At 38.5% G+C, this 20,789-nt stretch overlaps 1 protein-coding gene across 1 annotated transcript in view; it reads right to left on the bottom strand.

The window, feature by feature from the left end:
* Positions 1-20,789, bottom strand: part of Cers6 (ceramide synthase 6) — a 276,983-nt gene that overhangs the window by 103,865 nt on the left and 152,329 nt on the right. The window contains exon 4 of the mRNA XM_036184679.1: positions 5,554-5,611. Within this exon, the coding sequence (XP_036040572.1) occupies positions 5,554-5,611 (58 nt within the window). The remainder of the gene's footprint in view (positions 1-5,553; positions 5,612-20,789) is intronic.

Below are 20,789 nucleotides of genomic sequence, written 5' to 3'. Positions count from 1 at the left end.
ACTGCACTGTGAAAGCATTGGGAGAATGAACATGCTATACTGAGCTTCATGTCTGCCTTTATGTCTAGTCCTGTGTTGGCTTTCCTCACGTCCTCACACTTGCATAGTAAGCACTTTAACCACCAAGACTTCTCCCCAACTTGTCAAGTGCACTTCTGATACAGCACATGATGGGCCACACTCAAAGGCAAAAATAAAATTCAGATTCCCTTAAATGTAATCAAATAATTTCACAATTTAAAAATAATACACCCCCCCCCCAAAAAAAAGCCTGTAAATGAATAGTCCTTCTAACAACTGGTCACATTTTTTTTCACCTTCAAATAGATGAACAGATGACCATGCTATTTCAGAAGCATTCCACGTTGGCCAATAAGCAGAAGAGAACAACTGGAAATGCTAGACCAGCAGAATATGCTATGGCCATATGTACCATGAAAGGCAGGGCCAAGGTTCAAGTCAGACTCAAGAGATTCAAGGGCACATGCAATGGGAAGAGTCTGGAAGAGTACTTCTCAACTGCAAGTTTTAGTGGTTATTCATAAAGTGTATACAACAGAGGGCAGCCAGCAGATATTTTGCTGTGTGCTCTATGTTTGTGTTCATGTTCATGACTGTGTGAAGGTGCTTTGGCACATGTGTCTGTGTGCATGTGGAGGCCAGCAGTCAATGTCAGGTGTCTTCTTCTAGCCTCCATTTTCTATTCTGAGACAAGGTCTCCCACTGACCCTGGAACTTGCTGGTTCAGCAAAGCTAGCTGACTAGTGAGCTCCAGGTATTTGACTAACCCTGTCTCTCCAATGCTGGGATAGCAAGGGTGCACTATCATGCATGTCTGGATTTTCATATGGGTGTTGAGGATCCAAACTCAGGTTACTTATGTGGCAAGCATTTTATTGACTGAGATACTGAGAGGCTACAGGAGCACCATGGTGAACTTCTCCCAGCCCCAGCCTCTACTAGACCTGAGTTTCAGTTTCCGTTTCAGTTTTGGTTTCTGATAAGGCAGGTAAAGGAGGTATTGCATACCAGACATGATTCAGCCAGCCAATCAGACAGATACTAGTATGGCTGCTGCTTGCTTGGCCAATCATGTTTAGGACAATCTAATCCCCTCCTGGCTGTCTATAAAAGGATCCTCCAGCTTCTCTGGTCATTGTCATTTTGTCGTGTGGCTGACCTCTGCATGCAGGAATTCTTCTCTCAAGAAATACTCTTGCCCTCACATATGTGAGTGGTGCTCTTTCGTAGGGTAATCTATGAACCCTCACAACTTCTCCCCAGCCCTTACAACTGTGTTTTTAAAAATAATAAGAAAATATAGTGTATTACTGGAGCAAATGTAAGTAACAAAAGTAAAAGCAACATGGGAGGTTAGACTAGTTACCCAGATACTGTTTTCAGCTCAGAGCTGGATTCTGCAAACCCCACTTCTGCTGGCTCCACAGTGCCAGTGTCTTGCCCAGTCTGATCTCTCAAGAACACTATGGGGCTGGAAAGCAGCATGGAGAGGATGGAATTGGGTCTCTTAAGTTTTACTATCTTGCCAGTGACATAGCTTTACTCCCTGGCAATGACAGGGCCAGCTTTGCTCTCAGGGACATGGGCCAGCCAGCATCCCCTCTTCAGAAAGTTTTCTGGGCTCCTTGTGATTTTCAGTTCCTTTCTGGAATCCCTTGATCCTGAGCATTAGTGTTTTTGAGCACCAAGGAAAGGATCAGCCCTTGAGATGTTTGCTACTGATTTACAATGGCAAAGGTGCTTACACCAGTGTATACGCTAATTAGCATTACTAAGTATACTGCTTGGTTCAATGGCAGAGCATCTCAGAAAGGAGTAGTGAGCTGAGTCACATTCAGGTTGCAAGCTTCTTACTGCATAGTGGGGACCAGCAGCTAGCTCTTCATTTGCTTTGATTTACACAGCCTCAGTGGTTCCCCATGAGCAATCATTTTGTTGTTGTTTTAAACATAGTAACTCCTAACATACTTCTTGTGGTTTCTCTCTATCAGGCTTCGATACATAAGTTAGATAGAGTTGTATATTCAACAGTTTTTCTTTTAGTTACATGCATGCATGTTTACAAAATCATGATACAAAAATGTACAAAGTGGTTAAAAGTTAGAAACAAACTAGCCTAACATGTAGATCCTAAGAAATGCCTTTTACCTATATCTGCGTAGTGTGTGTGACATTCCCGTGATGTTATATTTAAAAAGTAAAACAAGGAATTAAAAATATTTTAAACATTCTGTCAAACAGAAATTTCCATCTAAAAGTGACTAAATCCAAACCAACCACCTAAACAACAACAATAGCCCAGACTGGCCATTAGCTCTCCATTCTCCTGCCTCAGTCTCCTCAGTGATGGGATTACAAATGTATACCCATACTGAGCAATGGTTTGGTTTATTTCAGGACCCCAGAAAGCATGTCAATTTGTGTGAGTAGGCTGCAGGACTTCAGAGCACCTCAAGTAACTTAGAACCTTCTTTACAAAAGCATTTGTCTCTGTCAATCACATGTGTAGATGGAGCTACCCAAGGAGTGGGACAGATCAGGTAATCACATGTGTGGGCAGAGCAGCTATCTGTGAACAGCACCTGAAGATCCAGAAATACCAACTTGGGGTTACTTCAAACTATTTAGGTATTTCTCATCCTAGAAATAACCCTACATAATGGTTTACTTAGATGTCTGTAAGATAAATGCCACATAGTCTTGACTTGTCTAATCTTTTAGGACAGAGAGGACACTTAGTGCCCCTAGAGGATTAGCTACAGCTGACCTGTCTCATCTAAGTGAGGGTGGAGGGAAACTGGACAGTGTATATTGCCAAGCCATTTTCTATAAGCCAAGGAATAATCCACACTTTTGATACCAGAATAAAAATTAGTTCATTGCTCAGTGATTGTAAGAATTTTCCTACTACATTATTTGGAAAAATCTGAACACAAAGGTGAACTTGGGCTAATGCTGTACTGAATCTATGTTAAAATATTTACAATATTATGAAATTTTCAATTTAATTTTGAGGCTACATCCATATTTTTTCCTTGTTTGAGACAAGTCTTTTCTAACTTCATAAAACTATTTAAAATATGTAAGTTTTTTAAACTGGAATAAGGATATGGTTTAGTTAATTTCGTTAACTTGACTAAAGAAAGAAGTCATATGGAAACTGTGCTTCCTGGGAATGTGAGGAAGTTAGGTGTATGGCACAGAAGTGTGTACCTAATTTGAGGCTCACCGTTAGTACACTGTAGTGTGACCTTCAGAGTATTACCTACCCTCTCTGAATGGACCGTGAGACAAGAGGGCTGACAAGACATTTACAAAGTTGTGTACAGGTATTTTGACAACAGGATTCAACACATGTCTCTGTCTCACACAATGGAGGCTAAATCAAGCAGTTCATCCAAATGAATGCTCTTCAGACAGCACTGGAGAAAGGACCTCAATACAAGTTCATTCAACCAGAACATGTCTAGGTCTTTTACTGTTTTTAGAGCATTTGTCATAGCCTGAAAGGAAAGTAGTATAAAACTGGTGAAGTCTAAGAAAAAAAATTTCCCAAGCAAACATTCTATTGACAAGTTTCTCTATGGCCTTGCATGGTCCACTGGCCTTTCTTCCCTCTTGATCCGTTCAGTCTGGACAAAAGGTATTTCCATGCCATTCAGTTTGTGTAGGGGCAGAATGAGCTAGAAAGAACTAGATCTATGTCAAAGTGCTTCCTTTTCTGCTGTCAGATGGCCACAATTACCTCATGAGGGATAACGGAAACTATCCAAGGAAAGGATGGGACAGGACAAAAGAGTGGTCCTTTGTAGCTAGTTTTCCTGCCTGGCCCACAGACAGGACAAATCTCTTTCTCATCCGCCAGGCCCATAGACGCTTAGACCCAACCAAGTAAACACACAGAAACTTATATTGCTTACAAACTGTATGGCCCTGGCAGGCTTCTTGTTTAAGTTAGATGTAAAACCTTAGACTCACAAATATAAGATAGATATCTTCTTTAATATTGTAACTATAATTCTTGCTTGATAATTGTTTTGTTTGTTATATGTAATTTTACAATGTAAAAGTTAAAACCTTCCTTCAAAAAAAAAAAAAAAAAAAAAAGAAAAGGGGAAGTGTTGTGGATATTGCTCTGTGTAAATAAAATTCTGATTGGCCAGTAGCCAGGCAGGAAGTATAGGTGGGATCTCCAACTACAGTCCTGGCTCCCACCATCTTCTCCTTACACCATCAAAACCTCTTACAAGCAGAAGCAAGCGTGAACCCCCAAACCATGGTCCTGTTAGCAACTTCACATTCCATGAAGGGCAAATCTGCCACATCACCTCAAATTCTATCTACAGTAATTCTTATCTTCTCCAAGTAAGCATAAAATGCCTTATTCTCATTCAATTTTCCTCACTAAGTCTGAAAACACAGATATAAGGGTTCAAACTAAGCATGTTCCACCGTGTCTGTTTACTCCAGCTGCAAATTTCTCCATTGTGAGTGTCAAGTTCATCCATTTACATTTACTCAAATGACCCTGGACCAGACATTCTTACTAAATGAAAAACAAGCAAGCAAGCACAGTTAGTTTCCTAAGGGAATGGCAGGTAGTGCAAAGTGTTTCTAGGGAGCTTTCACAGTGCACAGTGACCACTTGTTATAAGAACAATTCTACAGGCAGACAACATCTGACAATTTAGACTTTAAAAACAAAACATATTTGAAATTTTCACATCAGTATTTATAAGCTTTACTAGTAACTTATGCTACTTGGCCTGTATCCTATTTTAGAGTTATGTTTGTAATAAAAAACAAAACACTGATAGTACTTTCGAGGTTGACAATACAGAGTACTTTTAAGATTACCTTTCTATTTTGCACCAAGTTACCAGGGTTAACACATCCAAGAAAATAAGAAGATAAGTCTTTGTGAGTCTGGAATTTAAGCACCCTGATTTATCATTATCAGTATGAATGGTAACCACTAGGCAGGAGGAGGCTACACCTGATAAAGAAAGATTTCCATACATTAATGGGTCCTAGTTCATGCAGCGGTTAGCAAGCCAGGAGTAAATACAACACAGGCTAAAAAAATTAAAAGCTGAACTTACCACCAGTGGTTGGTTCTACCCTGCTAACTAATGTACCAGATTCTAAAACAGCAGTCTCTATGATGGGGATGACAGTGATAACACCCATCGCAGCAACCAGAGTTTTCAGGTCATGTGACATGCAAGGCTGAAATGCTAATCTCATTCATAGCATCAACTGGACGTTACAAGTTCTAATGCAAAAAAAACAGTAACCAGACAGAGCACACTAAAGACTTCACATCTTTCCTGAAGAAACAAACTGCTTTTCAAAGCATTTCAGACATAGGACTAAATGAAATTTCTGTAAATATTTTTATAAATCAAATTTATATGTACAAGTAATTATTAGGAAGGCTGTTATAGTATGTATAATATTGTTACATATTAAAAATTAGACATAGGCCTATAGATACATAAGAATTGTATGAAGTAATATGACAGTGCCTACCTGTTTTAAGAACCGGACTCCATAGATAAATATATAGAGGTAAAAGGAAAATCTCCACCTGTAGAAGATTAAAGAGATTAAGACATTCAGTTTATATATTTCACAGTATATCTGAAATATGTGAGGAAAAAGTTAATTAAGTTTTCTGTTCCTTTAAACCAAGGAACAGACTTGGTAAAGATCACTAGTTGAACATAAACTATTCCTGAGTATGGCTTTAAGGAAATAAATATTAATCATTATTCATAACTTTTCTTCCTGTAAGTTATCAGATTTGCCCACCTACCTTTCTTCTTTCCCAGCTTGTCAATTTTCTCTGATTGACACACACAAAGGGATGAGGTTCATCGAATGAAGATATTTACGTTTTTATTTACAAAAAGCATCTTACCCTAGTACTCAACTCCCAATTTTATTTCTTGTACACCATGAAAATGTTTTAGAACTGTGTGTGTGTGTGGAAGCAGGCACATGTACATATGGGCACACCTGTGTGTACATGTGTTTGTATCTGTGGTCATATGTGCCATAGTGTGTGTGTATGGCCCAGTGATGAAACTCAGGCAGGTTAGTTGCAGCATACACCTTTACGTGGAACCATCTCTCTGGCCTTCCTGGTCCTTTCTGAATGTGAATACCATGCTTCTAAAAACTGCCCAGGATTCACTCCACTATATTCACAAGGGTGCTAGGTTGGTGGAAGCTTGGATTATACACTGTAGATAAACATCTTCTGTTTGCAAAGAATCTAAAAACGTTAAGTAACAGTGACAGATTTTAGGAGATGGTTACAATGATATATAAAATTATCTGAGGAAACTGAGAATTACACTCAGGGGAGAAAGAGGGTTGGTACTAGGAAACCTCTAACAATTGGCTTTGACCCACAGGCAGACACTAGCATCCCTCAGACTATCACAGACATTTGTGGGCTGGTCCACTCTCCAACATTCTAAAATCTAAAGCAGAACTACTTTAGAGAAGAGCTTTGAAGTCTTCAATAAGTAACTCGTAAAAATCTGAATTTGAGAAGGAATAACAAACAGTGGCAGAAGAAGGAGGAATTCAACAACAACAAAACGGAAAAGCTCTGACTCTACCCCTCATGTGAAAGCCACCCTGTAGGGACTGATGGCTTGCTTCCATACTGGGAACCACAAAAATGGACTTAATCCACATCCACGGCCATCTTCCTTGGTGGCTACAGGTGAATGGCTGTGTGTTTCTTTCCAGCTTGTGTACAAATTCTAGATCAGAATGTAAAACCAAGGCTGACATGGGCATGTTCAGTTACACAGAGTTCAGTCTGGTCTAAAGCTTTGCTGTCACCATACTGAATTCCAAATGAGTGTTACATAGTCCCCTGCATTTCATCTGGAATGTGCCCTGCAGATTATGTGGCTGTGATGAACAACACACAATCTTTTCATTTTGGGCAAATCTGTTAATATCCCTTGCCCTCAGTTCTATCTCAGGGAGAGTAGGTCTATTCCATAATAGTAATTCAAGGATCTGGCCATTTTTAGAGTAACCTTTATTTCAGTCCCTTTCTCTCCCTGTCATCCTGAACCAGTAGCCATCAAGAATTTGGTTTACTATTCTGGCCTCTGGAGACAGCGGAATTTACCACCGCTCCAGTAAATGATTTATAACAGCCGTTTCAATTTTGACTATTGTTAGCAGGCAATGATCAGACAGCTTTTATGCATAATAAAAATTTTATAGGAGTCATTGGAATTCTTACCATCATTTATATGTCTGTATTTTATTCTATCACTAACGTGACCCAGTTTTCATAAGACACAGGTTCTATTACAGGAACACTGATGCCTCCCTTATTTGAATAACAAGTTGCAATGAATATTTACAAGACAGACTTTTTATTTCCACAAAATATCTGCAGGAAGCAAAATCGGCAAACATTCTGCAACATGAAAAAATACTTTATTTATGGAGTTTCATATAAGTTACACTTAAATGATTGCTGCAAGCTTGTTTAGTGTCCCCCAGACTTCCACTAAAATATCTCTGGGAAGAGATAAGGGAAGCTACATATAACCACAAATAGGAAGACACGACTTTTAGTTCCCTGCTAGGAGTAGGAAGGAGTCTCATAACAGCAAGAGAAGGAAATCAGGTTTTAAAAAAGGTTTTAGAGGGGTTAGGGTGATACCTCAGTTAATAAAGTATTTGCCTAAAATCATGAGTACCTGTGTTTAACTCCAAGAATCCATGAAAAATTTTGTGCATGGTGTCTGTGTTTGTAATCCCAGTGCTGGGAAGGCAAGAGCAATTAAATAAACCTCCCAACAAAATTGAAAACCAGAGTATCCTAGATCTTGATGGTGTGGTCTGGTCTAATCTGATCAGTCAGCTTCAAGCTAAAGAGAAACCCTGCCTCAAAGAGACAGCATTCCTGAGTTCATCCTCTGCCTCCATTCCTAAACTCACATGTGTGCGCGCACACACACATGCACACACACACACACACACACACACACACACACACACACACACGCAGGCACGCGCACACACGCACGCACGCACGTGCGCGCGCACACACACACGTGCGCACACACACACGCACGCACACACACACACGTGCGCACGCACATACACACACACACACACACCACACCACACCACACCCACACATTTTTTAAGTGGATAGAGATAACATTAAACAAATCATGGGTCTTAAGCAGGAAAGTCTCTTTCGGTTTATAATTGATTATCCCTCTTTCCACACTCTTGGCCATCTTGCCCAGAAACCTAGGCTTGTTGATGCTTTTTGAGGCAGCAGGAGAATACCCCAACTATATCAACTAGTGATTGCTACTTCCTTTTTCAGCTAGAAAAAGAAAGAAGTATTCAGTACCCTGCTGGTTTTCAGAGGCAAAAAAATATTTCAAGACTAGACGTTTTTTGAAAATGTTGCATGCCAGGGGTTGGAGCTCTTCCATAGCTCACATATATAACAAAGAACATGGCACCGCAGATAGCTAATTTATTTGGAAATTTCTTAGTTCACTGAAAAAATGTCAGTCATAGTCTAAAACTATCAAATAGCTACTAGGTTAAAGACTTCAAAGAGGACTTTACTAAGAAAAAGGGGACAGAGGATAGGACCAAGAGCATCTTCTCCTGTGAACAGATCTGAAGAGATCTTTTGCAATTCAGCAACAACAATAACAGCTATATACTGGCATGAATCTACCTAACGGTACTGAGTACAGCAAGCGAACTCCATGCTAAACAGCCACAGAACACTCTCCTCAAGATGATTTCCCACAAAAATCTGAAGTCATTTTTAAGAAAATATTTGGCATTCTCAATGTGATAAAGAAGACAGGACTTCTAGAATCAAAAGTAGAAAGACAAAGCTATAAATCCATTTTAAAAAGTGCTGGAGTAAAACTGAGATTACAGGTGAAGAAAAACAAAGAAGAGCTGGTACAGACTCTGAAAATGAAGCCTAGAATTACCACCCCCATGAGGAAAGGATGAGCACAGAAGAGAAAGACCATAAAGTTGTGTAGGTGGGGAAGTGGGAAAGACCTGGGAGGAGCTAGAGGAGAAGAAAGAATATGATCAAAATATTATGTAAAAAACTTAAATATGAAAATTAATTAATTAAAAAAGATATTCACGGAAGAAATTCAATCACTGAAACAGATGGTGAATAATCCCAAGAGATTGTACAGAGTAAAAAGGACTATAGATCAGGGGGTCAGAAAAAAATAACCTATTATAATGGTTTCTTGGGAACTATACATGAAAAGCTGACATAGAAGTAATCATCAATTATACATTTGAAAAAAAATGAAGTAGAAAAAAACAAGAATCAAATTACGTTCTAAAAAAAGCCACATTTAGAAAAAAATTTTGAATCATAGAGTGAAAATGAAATGAAGAATCTTTCTGTATTCAGGCAAGAAAACAAAACATGCCAATACACAAATAAATCAAATAAGAACAAGTCTCCATCAGGGGCACAGATGTCTACATGGTCCTTAATTTCCCCCTTTTACCAGCAAATGCTGAAAATGGAAGCCACAGCCAGCTGAGGTGCCATCCATTGGTAAAGAAACTTGAAAAATGTCCTCATAATCAAAGGTTGTGACAATGTGCTACTCTGAAACCTTCATTAAATGGTAAGTGTGCTGTGCTGTGTGTAAAATAAATACACATGCAAAATAAAAATCTCATTTACAATATTTATTGTACCTTGACAAATGTAAGATTTTTATAAATCGAAAGCTAAATAAAAGACATTATTGAATTTAAAAGAAAGTAACTCAGGTCAATTTCAGCCCACCAAAATACAAAATATAAATTAAAAACTCAAAGACTATAATTTTTGAATAAATTATGTTGCACAAACTTAGAAATATACGTAATTTCCCTGAAAAAGAGGATATAGATAAGAGGTAGATTTTTGAATCTACTCTTAAAAAAAGAGATATAGAAATAATAGGATGAAAGGGTAGATTATTGAATCTACCCTGAAAAGAAAAAAGGGGAGGGTATAGATATCATAAGATAAAAAGGTAGATTATTGAATCTACTTTTAAAAGGCAACTACTAGTTTTAAATATTTTACATTGGATTGGATTTTTGCATATTGTATACAAATTATGAATACTGATACAAGTTTAAGATTGATTTTGTTAGAAACTACTATACATACATTTCTAATCTTGTTCAAGTTATTGTACCTTACAGTTCATTTAACAATGTAATACAAATTGCTAGTCCTTGAAAGTTATTATTACCAACTAATTAGGATATAAGAAAAGCAAGTTAATAGTCACCATAATCAAACGTGTAGTCATATTAGGTATGTTTTCAAGGTTAAACAAACAATATAATTTAGATAGACAGGTTATTTTCAAAGATACACTTCAGAGATCTACAGAATATGGCATTTAAGATGTTTTAATAACATCGATTCTTTTTTAAGACTATGAGACATATCTGCTCCTGGCAGCACCAATCTACTTTGGAGAAGATGGTGGGCACTGAAGAAACTCCTTATGGAGTTTACTTTCATTATGGCAAAAGTTAGCCACTGGACAAGAAAGTGCCCTTGCCTCGACTGCTGACAGTATGCTGTCCAAAATGGACAAGCAGGACACAAAAGAAAGGACTGCCCATCATTGCCAAGACAAGGTAGGAAGGCTCTTTAGAAAATCCTGCTTCACAGAAGAGTCTGTCAGATATGCTGGGCCTGCAGGCTGAAGATGGATGCCCCAATGTTGCAGAGAAATCTTGAGTGACTGTCCAGGCAGCCAGCTGTTTCTGTCATTTCTCACATTTTTTGGAAGTTGCTTGTTTACGTTTCCTGCTTATTCAGTTACTATTATTTCTTTCTCGGGCCTCTGAGGGAGTTGAAGAGTAGCTAGTTACAGTTTTCCTTGTTAACAGATTTATAAAAAAAATTCACTAAAAGAGGTTGCAAGATGTATAAATTTGAAAGACATCAAAAGATAGTTTTCAGTTGATAGTACAAGTTAGGGTAGAACATAAATTAGGTACAACATTTTGGACTCACCAAGATAGGATGAATAATGGAGGTTTTTGTTTGAATTTTTCAAATGTTAATGGACTGGACATTGTTAATATAATTCTTGACTGTATATATTATATATACTTAATGTAGATAGTTTTTCTTGTATTAGTTATAACCTTCTTTTATTATTTTAGACAAAAAGGGGACATGTGGTGATGTATTGTATACCCCAGTACCTAGTATATCCTCATAAACTTATCTGGGGATCAGAGAACAAAACTAGATTAGACATTGAGATAAGACAGCAGTGGCACACACCCTTAATCCTATCACTTGGGAAGCAGAGATACCTCAAGGCCACACTGGAAACAGAGCCAGGTGTAGTGGCACATACCTTTAATCCCAGCATTTGAGATCTCATGCTTTTGCTACCAAGTATTTGGGAAGCACACACACCTTTAATCTCAGCAGCAGGAAGGAGTAAGATGGCAAGCCACAGAAAGTGCATGAGTAAACAGGAAGTCTTGCTCTGGAGGCTGAGGAGTTGGTAAGGTGAGGTTGGCTGTGGCTTGTTCTATTTCTCTAGTCTTTCAGCTTTCACCCCAATATCTGGCTCCAGGTTGTTGTTTTTTTTAATTAATAAGACCATTTAGCAATTCATGTTACATTTCATTGTCCAACTAAAGCTATGGTTCTTAAGGGACAATATAAAATATTTAACCACAACCAAGAGATGAATTCTGAGACTGTGTTAGTAAAAACAAGGAATGAAGAAGCAAAACATTAAACTCACTGTTACAGACAATAAATACTGTTTGATAATAAGAGATATGTAACTAAAAATATTTTCATAATATCTTAAAAGATGAGTCCTCATTAAAAACCACTAAGCAAAAAGTTACCTCTGTGCCATTACTTAGGTAGTGTTAAACTAGCAGAAGTTGGATTTCTAATTAATTAATTTATTTTCAAGTAAAGCAAGAACTCCTGGAGATAAGGAAGCAGGATTGAGGACAGCCATCTCATTTGCAGCCTGAGAAGAGCAGGGCACTAGTGTGGTTGACAGAACCACAATCTGAATCCTACTTTCCACAAAGGACACAGACACTTTGGTAGACCCCATCATTAACTCTCCATTGGGACCCTCTGTTGGCAACAGAGTTCTTGTCACTGGCCACACAGTTGGTAAATGACAAAATGAGGACACAAAGCCAGCACGGCCTCCAGAGGCACCTCCCAGATTCTGCAGAATTAGCTCACAATCCCGTGCACAGAGAAGGCCCAGAGTGGTTTGACAAAGGCGTGCACTCAGAAGGGAGGGAGTTAAGATCAGGCACTAGCCTGTAAGTGCCTTTGGGGTGACTGAACAAGTTTCACTCTATTTAATGAACACGGCGATCTCTATTTTTTTCCTCCTCCTTTAAGCCACAACAATCCCATCTTCTCCTTTATCCAAAATGACTTTTTCATATACTCTTTCTGAACTTCCTTCTGGCCTCTACCTACCAAAGCTCTTTCGTGTACCCCATAAGATACTGATTTAACACTAACATATCCTTTAAGTGTCTGATGATTCATTGGATATTTCAGCTCTGAGTGAGAATTTTGTACCTTAAATCTTCTGCCCAGGACTAGCTCTTTGGCGGCTGTGTTCACACACACAGATGAGACACAGTTTCAATAATTCTCACACAGTCTGGGACAAGTGGCATTACAAATGTACCTGCTGACCTAAAATTGAAGACAGTAACAACTACTCCTATGAGCTAGAATGAGGAGGAGGAGAGACAATTGTCAGAAGTAGATGGACAGATAGGTGACACATGGTACATGCTAAAGACTAACTTATAATGTTCACTGTTCTTAGCAGTTCTCATGTGGAATATATCCATTAAGTAATTTCTAATTAACTTTTGTGACTAACTATATCTCAGTGCCAATGGCTACATAACACTACCTCATCAGAGTATGGTTCCTAGGCAGATGTGTCACGTCACATGGGAAGACATGGGTGACAAAGGAAGCCTGAATTCTTGTGGTTGGGCAGTAGGTCATGTGAATGAGAGACTCTGTTGCCTTTTTATTAATTTTACGTATCCAGATCTGTTTATAGTTTTTAAAGGCACTTACTTACTAGTCAACATTACAAAACCATTTGCAATTTGCCTACATTTTATCCACACATTATACAAACACTCCAGGATTGCTCAGAATAAAACTCTATGAGCCAATGAGTTTCGAGGGCCACTGGTGTTCTAAGCAAGAATGGCATGTGGATGCTCCAGCTACTGAGGGCGTACAGATACACATAAGGAGTGGACGCATGGGCTACTGAGAGTGTACAGATGAACATAAGGAGTGGATGCATGGGCTACTGAGAGTGTACAGAGGAACATAAAGAGTTGGTGAGGCACAGGGTTTTCATGGGCAACAACTCACTCTTGTTTTCTAATGATTTAATGAATTCCTGTTGAGTTCTCAGAAAAATGATCATGTAACAAAATGGGGGAGATCAAATCCAAGAAATTTTAACTGTAATTGTGCAAATGACCAGATAGACATTCCTTAAAGATTTACTAAATGACAAGAATGTCTCATGTGAGTATGAATATTTACAATCCCTCCTTTAGGGCCTGACAATTTACAAAGTTGTTTCTTGACAGACTATGGCTCTAAATCTAAGTTTATCTAGTTACATCTTATGTCTGCGCTTCTAGCTTATATCCAAAAGGGATTTTTATTTCAAGGTCATCCTGCCATAATGTCTCTAAAAACTGCCTTGATGAACCAGTCTTTCCATCTCAGAAAATCTTAAGGTGGGGACAGCACCACAGTGTGTTCCTTCTATAGGTGAACTAGGCAAGAGAGGGGAAGGGAGACAGAAGAGGAACGGGTTGGATGTGAAACTCAGAGAAGGTTCCAATGGGCTACAAGTTTCCAGGGTCCAAATCTTATGAAGTCTATGGCAGTTACACAGAGCAGGACAACAGGCTGTTATTAACAGCATAAAGGTTCCTGCTCCAAATTATATAGTAGTGAAGAAAGAATTAATGGAGATGGGAGCGGAGGGTGGCCAGGCCCTTCCTAGTACCATCTGAGACTCGACAAAAACATAAGGCTACAGGGTTCTTTTTACATAATCATATATATTACATATCATATATAAATATATATGTATATGTCTGTATTGTAATACATTCCCTTTTGAATACAAAGGACAAAAAGATGTATCATTGAGTAAGAAAAAGAAATCATCACTATAAAATAACTATCATATTGCCAAAGTTTTGATAATAAATTTATCTTTTGCAGGTATGCTCATGTTTAAATCTATATTAAAACCTTTATTTTTTTATTGCTGCTTTTAAAAAAAGTTAGTTAGAAAAGAACTATTTCATTTGTGCCCTCCCTCTCCTCCTTTGTGTCCCTTCCCCAGCTCCCTCCCAAATTCACAGCTCACTTCTTCAACCACTGTTGTTACACATACATGTACACAGAACCTGATGAGCCCGGTCAGTGTTGCCTGCATATATACACTTCTAGGGCTGACCACTTGGTATTGGGATACCAATCAGAGGCCTCATTCATGGGCCCAAGTTCTCCATCTCTTAGGAGTTGTTAATTGCTTGTAATTATCTAGGGGTGGGGATTTCTCCTATCTACCTTAGGATATCAATTGTTGTCATTGTTCAGGTCTTATTTAGGCAGCTACGTTGTTGAGATTTCATGGGCATAGCTTCCTGGCTTGTTATACATACATACGTACATTTTATATGTATATATGTAATCTGAAGATGTACAAAGAAGGAAGCAATTATATAGGAAATGGGTGTATGAGTACAGTCAGGAATTACAACTAGAGTTCTAGCAGATCAGATGCTCAGAACATTATAAATGATGCTATATTAATGTGAAAACAAATTAATAATCAAAGCATTCACTATTTCCCTATAACATACATGCTATGTACTTCAAACAAGCAGAATCCTGTAGCAAACTGAGTCTCACATGGTCCCCTGTTCACACATATTTGGAACATAGTGGATAGTATAGTAACATGCACTCTTTCCCTACTGTATGATTGAGCATAGTGCAGTCTCCTGCTGTTCTAAAAGCTCTTTGATGTGAAAGCTCGGGTTAATCAGGGCAGGACTGCCAAAGGAAATAGGCAGAGTAGATGTTTCTAAAACCAAGCTAAGAGAGTAGGGCTTCTTGCTAAAGGGGTAAATAATTAAAGCCTGCAGTATTCTGTAAATGGTTTCTCACTCTAAAATCTGGCCTATGTATATATAGCCAGATAGTGTCCTAAGGGAAGGATTCTGAAGACAACTAAAGTGTCAGTTCTGGCCTTTATGGCTTGCAAGAAGCGAATCCCACTTTCATGCTCCTAATTTTGGTCCCCTCTGTATGCCTTTTGAAATATCTGTTCTAGGCTTACTGCTCCCTTGACCTCCATTTCTAGATTGTTTAAATCTTACCTCCCTACAGGGAAGGCCACTACAGGACCAGCCTGCTCTCTCAATGCCTATGCCCCTGACCCCCGACTCTGAGGAAGGTTTGAAGAATTATTTTTCCGTTGCTAAATATGTAATGTTTTTATTTTAATATCTTTTTATTTTTAAATTAAAATATAATTCCATCATTTCTTCCCTTCCTGTAATCCCTAACAGACAACCCCCCCCCCCCTTTGCTCTGTCCAAGTCATGGCTTCTTTTTCATTAATTGCTGATATTCCTAAGTATGTAAATTCAACCTGCTTGGTCTATACAATGCTATTTGTGTGTATATGTTATACATACGTACATAATTTCAGAGCGGATCACTTGGTATTGAATAACCAATTAGGGTGCTCCTCTCTGAGGAAGACTACTTCTCCCACACTCAGCCTTCTTGTCTGTAGTTTTGGTTTTTTGTTTTTGTTTGTTTTTTTTATTTGGCCTGGAGTTGAAGTCCCATGAGATCCCTTCCATTCTAGCATGTCTGTTGGTGTCCTTGTTCAGGTCTTTAAAACATGCATTCTTACCACCAAAACTCAAACAAGAACAGACAGGGCCACTACCTAGTGTATTCTCATACATAATTCTGCTTATCCACACAGAACAATTCTCTAAGTTTGTTCTTCCCCTTAGATAATGAGGAAATGTGGCACAAAGAACAACCATGGCATGGCTGAAGTACCACGGGAGCTGGGAGCCAGACTCAAGATGTCGTCTGCAAGGTCTGATGTTAAAGTCTGTGGGTTTTTCTGTGTACTCTATTATTCAACCACAGAAATAATAGCTAACCCCAACTAACGGCCGGCCAGTGAAGAATGGGTAAACAAAGGAGGTGTGGCCTCTGAAACAAGGACTGGTAAACGCTACAAGATACATGAAATTCCAAAGCACAACAATGAGGGAAAGAAGTCAGCCCATAAAGCCACATACTGGGTAGTTCTGACTGTATGCAATGCTCAGGAAAGATAGCTCTGTGGAGAGAATAAGATAGGTTAGCGGTTCCCTGGAACTAGTAGTCAAAGTTGACACAGAGTGACAGCAACTAGGGACAATTTATATTTTCTGGGTAATGTCCCGAAACTGGAGAGTGTTCCAAAACTGGTATAACACTGTCAATTTGCCAAAAATCACTGAATTGTACTCTCAAGACAGATGGATTTCATGCTATGTAAATTCTGTCTTAACAGATAGGTTAAAACAAACAAGCAAGCAGGCAAACTGCACTGCCTCTGCTCCTGGCTCTGGGCCCATTCTGCCTGTTCTTGCTGGCTGCAGTCTCCTATTCTGACTGTCTATAGCTGCTCCACTGGCTTCACTGGGGAATCAGCTCATGACTCAGACTCTCCCTTGGATGTATTCCATATTATCCAGGGTTCTTTAGAGGAACAGACTACACACACACACACACACACACGAAAGGGGGAATTTTTTTTTTTAAGAGTGGCTGTGGTCCAGCTAGTCCAACAAGGTCTGACGAAAAAGCCAGGATTCTGATAATTGTTTAATAGTAGAGGCTGGATGTCTCAGCCAGTCTTCAATCTACATCAGAATCCCAAGGAAGCAGGTTCTAACACTAGTTTAAAAAAAAAAAAAGCCTCAGCTGCAGGGTAGATGAAGTTGCCAGAGAGAGTGAGGGAAGTGAGAAAATGCAAAAGCTTCCTTCTTCCATGGCCTTTTCTGTGGGCTGATACCTGAGTGAGGGTGTGGCTCAGTGTTGGGTGGTTCTTCCCACATCAAATGAGCCAATCAAGAAAAAGCCCTCACAGGTACCCACATGCTTGATTTTTAGTTGCTTCCAGATGTAGTCTACCTGACAACCAAGATTAGCCATCACACATTTGAAATTCAGGGCAAACACCTATTGCAAACTGGTGAGCAAACTGTTTCATGGTGGAAGCAAGTAATTAGGAAATATTCCATTTGGCATAATCTCAGTATGAATTGCTTCAAATTGGGAAAGATTTGGTACTTTCTTCTTTACCTCTAAAATATATTGCAAGGACAATTAGTTGGCTTTTTAAAAAACATTTTGCATTATATCCTTTATTTTATCTCCAAAAAATTAGATATTTATACAGAAAAATATCAGCTTTTTTTTTTATTAGAAAAAGAGTTGAACAAAGGAGTAAAAATAACTCAAAATCAAGAGATTGCCCTGGCTGACATATATGGAAAGATCAGTTAGTAAATATTTGAAGATCAGTGGACCAAGTAGTGGACAAAAACCCAAAGGTATTATATAGTATAATAAAGTACCCATAATCACTTAAAATGCAAGCATCAAAATAATAAAAACCATTTGCACCTCATAGGCTATATAACAGTTTGCAGTAAGTCAGACTTAACTGATTGGCAAGTTTGCCAATTCATATCATAGGCACAACTCAAACATACATCCAGAGCCACACCTAGACACATACTTGCAAAAACAAACTTTATTGTACAATAGAATTATACCTTTGTAATGCTGTGTTTCTGAAATAGACACCTTTTAAGTAACTACAATTTACAGCAGAAAGTGCTTCTAACTTTTCAGTTGGAAGGGAAACGGAGTTAACAGAAAAGACTAAACTCAGAAGAACCACATTAAGATTGGCTTCTAGAATGTAAAAATACACAAATCTTTCTTTGCTTTCTTAGAGAGTGATGACTCCCTTATAGCATATTTGTTCCTAAAAACTTCTTCTTCTTCTTTTTTTTAATGTTATTTATTTCTTTTTGTTTGCTTGTTTTGAGATAGGGTGTCTAAGTTGTTTCTAAAGAAGTTAAAATACTGAAACATTAGGTAGGTACTTAAGGTTTATATATTTAGGCATTTTGTTATATGTTATATAAAGGGGAAACAACTCAGTATGGGCATAAGGCACAACATGTTTTACAAGGATAATTATAAAATAGAAAAATGTGTTGAGACCAAGGCAGAAGGTATTGGTATTTTTCCCCCTAAAGATGATTGTGGTCTCAAATTAGGAAAGAGAGACAAGACAGGGTGAAGAGAAAGTTTGGACTAGTTGTGAATGGGTGAGTAAGCTACAAAAGAATTTCAGAGAGGCACATGATTTCTTTCTTTCTTTTTTGTGACACAGTTTCTCTGCATTGTCTTGGAACTCACTCTGAAGACCACATTCGCTTTGAACTCAGAGATCCTCTTGCCTCTGCTCCACAGGAAGGATTAAAGGCTTGTGCCATCACTGACCAGCAGCATAGGATTTTTATAGGCAGCATAGAAGTCCTTGAGCTTACAGAGAAGCACTAGGGGAACCTGGAATGTTAGCATACAGGGTTGTTCCTTCAAGAGAAGGAATGCATAACCCATTATCTGCCAAGAAGGCTGGCAGTGGACATGCATTCTAGCCTGGTGACCTTTGTGCTATCGGTGTGGTTGGAGTCCACACAAGACTCTCCCTCAGACCTTTATCATAAGCTTGTTTTTCTCAGTCAATCTAGAGCACCCATCTTTATAGACAGTGTCCCATGTACTATACAAAGAGTTTCCATTCAGTCACATCCAATCTTTATTTAGCTTACTTTATTCTTCAAGGTGCATGATTTATTGTGTACAAGGGGTTGAGCTAATTATCACCAGGAAAGTTTTCACCAGATTGTGTTGTTCTTAAATAGCCTAAAATAAACTATTCAGGGTCAGGCTCCAGAAGTTTGAACCAATACCGACAACTTACTTGTCTTGAACTGAACTATCTTCTTGCTTCTGACAGGTTGTTACTGTATTGGCCTTGGTGGTCACAGAGACCCCCACAATAAAACATGAAATCAATAGGTTTAGATTTTTGTAGACACTGAAGAGATATCAGGGACCATTGGCTCCAAATAAACTTTGATTCTCTGTATTCAAACTGTGAAGTTTTCCAATAAACAAAAAGATTAAGGGGGTTCAATTCCTAGAACTTTTAGGAAAAAGGCAAAACTTTGATTCTCTTGTTCAAATTGGGAAGTGTTTCAATAAACAAAAAGTCTTTGGGTTCAAATCTCAGTACTGGGGAAATAAGCAAAACCAACAGAGGTTTCCTGGATCTGACCTTATGGAGAACTGTGGTCTTCCATCCACCTATACAGCTCTCTGGCACAGGTGGCTAATCTAGAGCCCAACATCTCCTGTGCTTTGTGTATTTCATTTTGGGGAGATTTCTTTTGTGTTATTTTGTAATGATTCTATTTTGCCAAGTGATTTAACCTTTTATATATTTTTTAAACTAAAAATGAAATTCTTTTGCTTTACTAACACTTTGGGACTTCAAAGGGCCCTGGAAGTCAAAGGGTCATGTATATTAGATCTGCAGTTGTGAACATGACTTTGTATATGTTCCAAGTACATAAGATCTCTAGAAATCTGATGTATTTGAATGCATGTTATCGGTTGCAATTCTACTATAATATTACTACATAATTAAAAAATAACCAAATTTTTCTGATTCCCTTAGGGAAAAAATAGAATTATATAAAACATGTGGTCATTTTGGGTGTGTGTCAAAACTACTAAGCAAAATGAAATTTGTTTTGTTCTTATTAGTTTCTATGTGTGTTTGTGTGTGTATGTGTTTTCCTTTTAAAACCTAACAGCTTTCTCTTTGCAATTTTGTTTCACATCTTTACATAGTAACAGTTCATCATATTTCCACTATACTGACACATCAAAAGCCTTTTAGTTTCACTTCTGATCGGAGACTGTCAATCAATAAAATACTGATATTTAAGACCTATAGATAGATTTGGATGTAGCCTATGGACCAAAGCAAACAAAACCAACCTACTGACTAGCTCATTTGTTTATTCTGTTTCTTAATGTTGCCTGGAGTTCTGATCATAGGCCTCCTTGCTCTCAGTTCTACTGGCTTTACTATCCTGATGGCCATAACGTGGGGGGGGGGGAGGAAAATGTCAATGCAGCCTAGCTTTGGTTTAGAGATGCCCCTTCACGAAAGCTAAAATTACAATCAGGTCTGTCTCAGACAAGTGTGATAGAATAGGAACCTTCCAAAATGGCAATGTTGGAACTACGGCCCAGGTCCTGGGTAGATGTTACAAAAGGCCTAGACTAGCTGCTGAGAAGATGGCTTTTCAAATGTGGATGGAGAGCTCTCTCCATTCTCAGTACGCTCTTCGGACACATTTCACTTCCTACTCTTCAGTATGAACCATGAGCCAAAAACATGGTATTACAAATGTCACCTAGACATTCACAGGTAAAGTCTAAGGAACATCAGCTAAGA

This window comes from Onychomys torridus, chromosome 4 (genome assembly GCF_903995425.1).
Source record: "Onychomys torridus chromosome 4, mOncTor1.1, whole genome shotgun sequence".
NCBI classification, from domain to species: Eukaryota; Metazoa; Chordata; class Mammalia; order Rodentia; family Cricetidae; genus Onychomys; species Onychomys torridus.
This window is presented reverse-complemented; position numbering and strand designations above follow the sequence as displayed.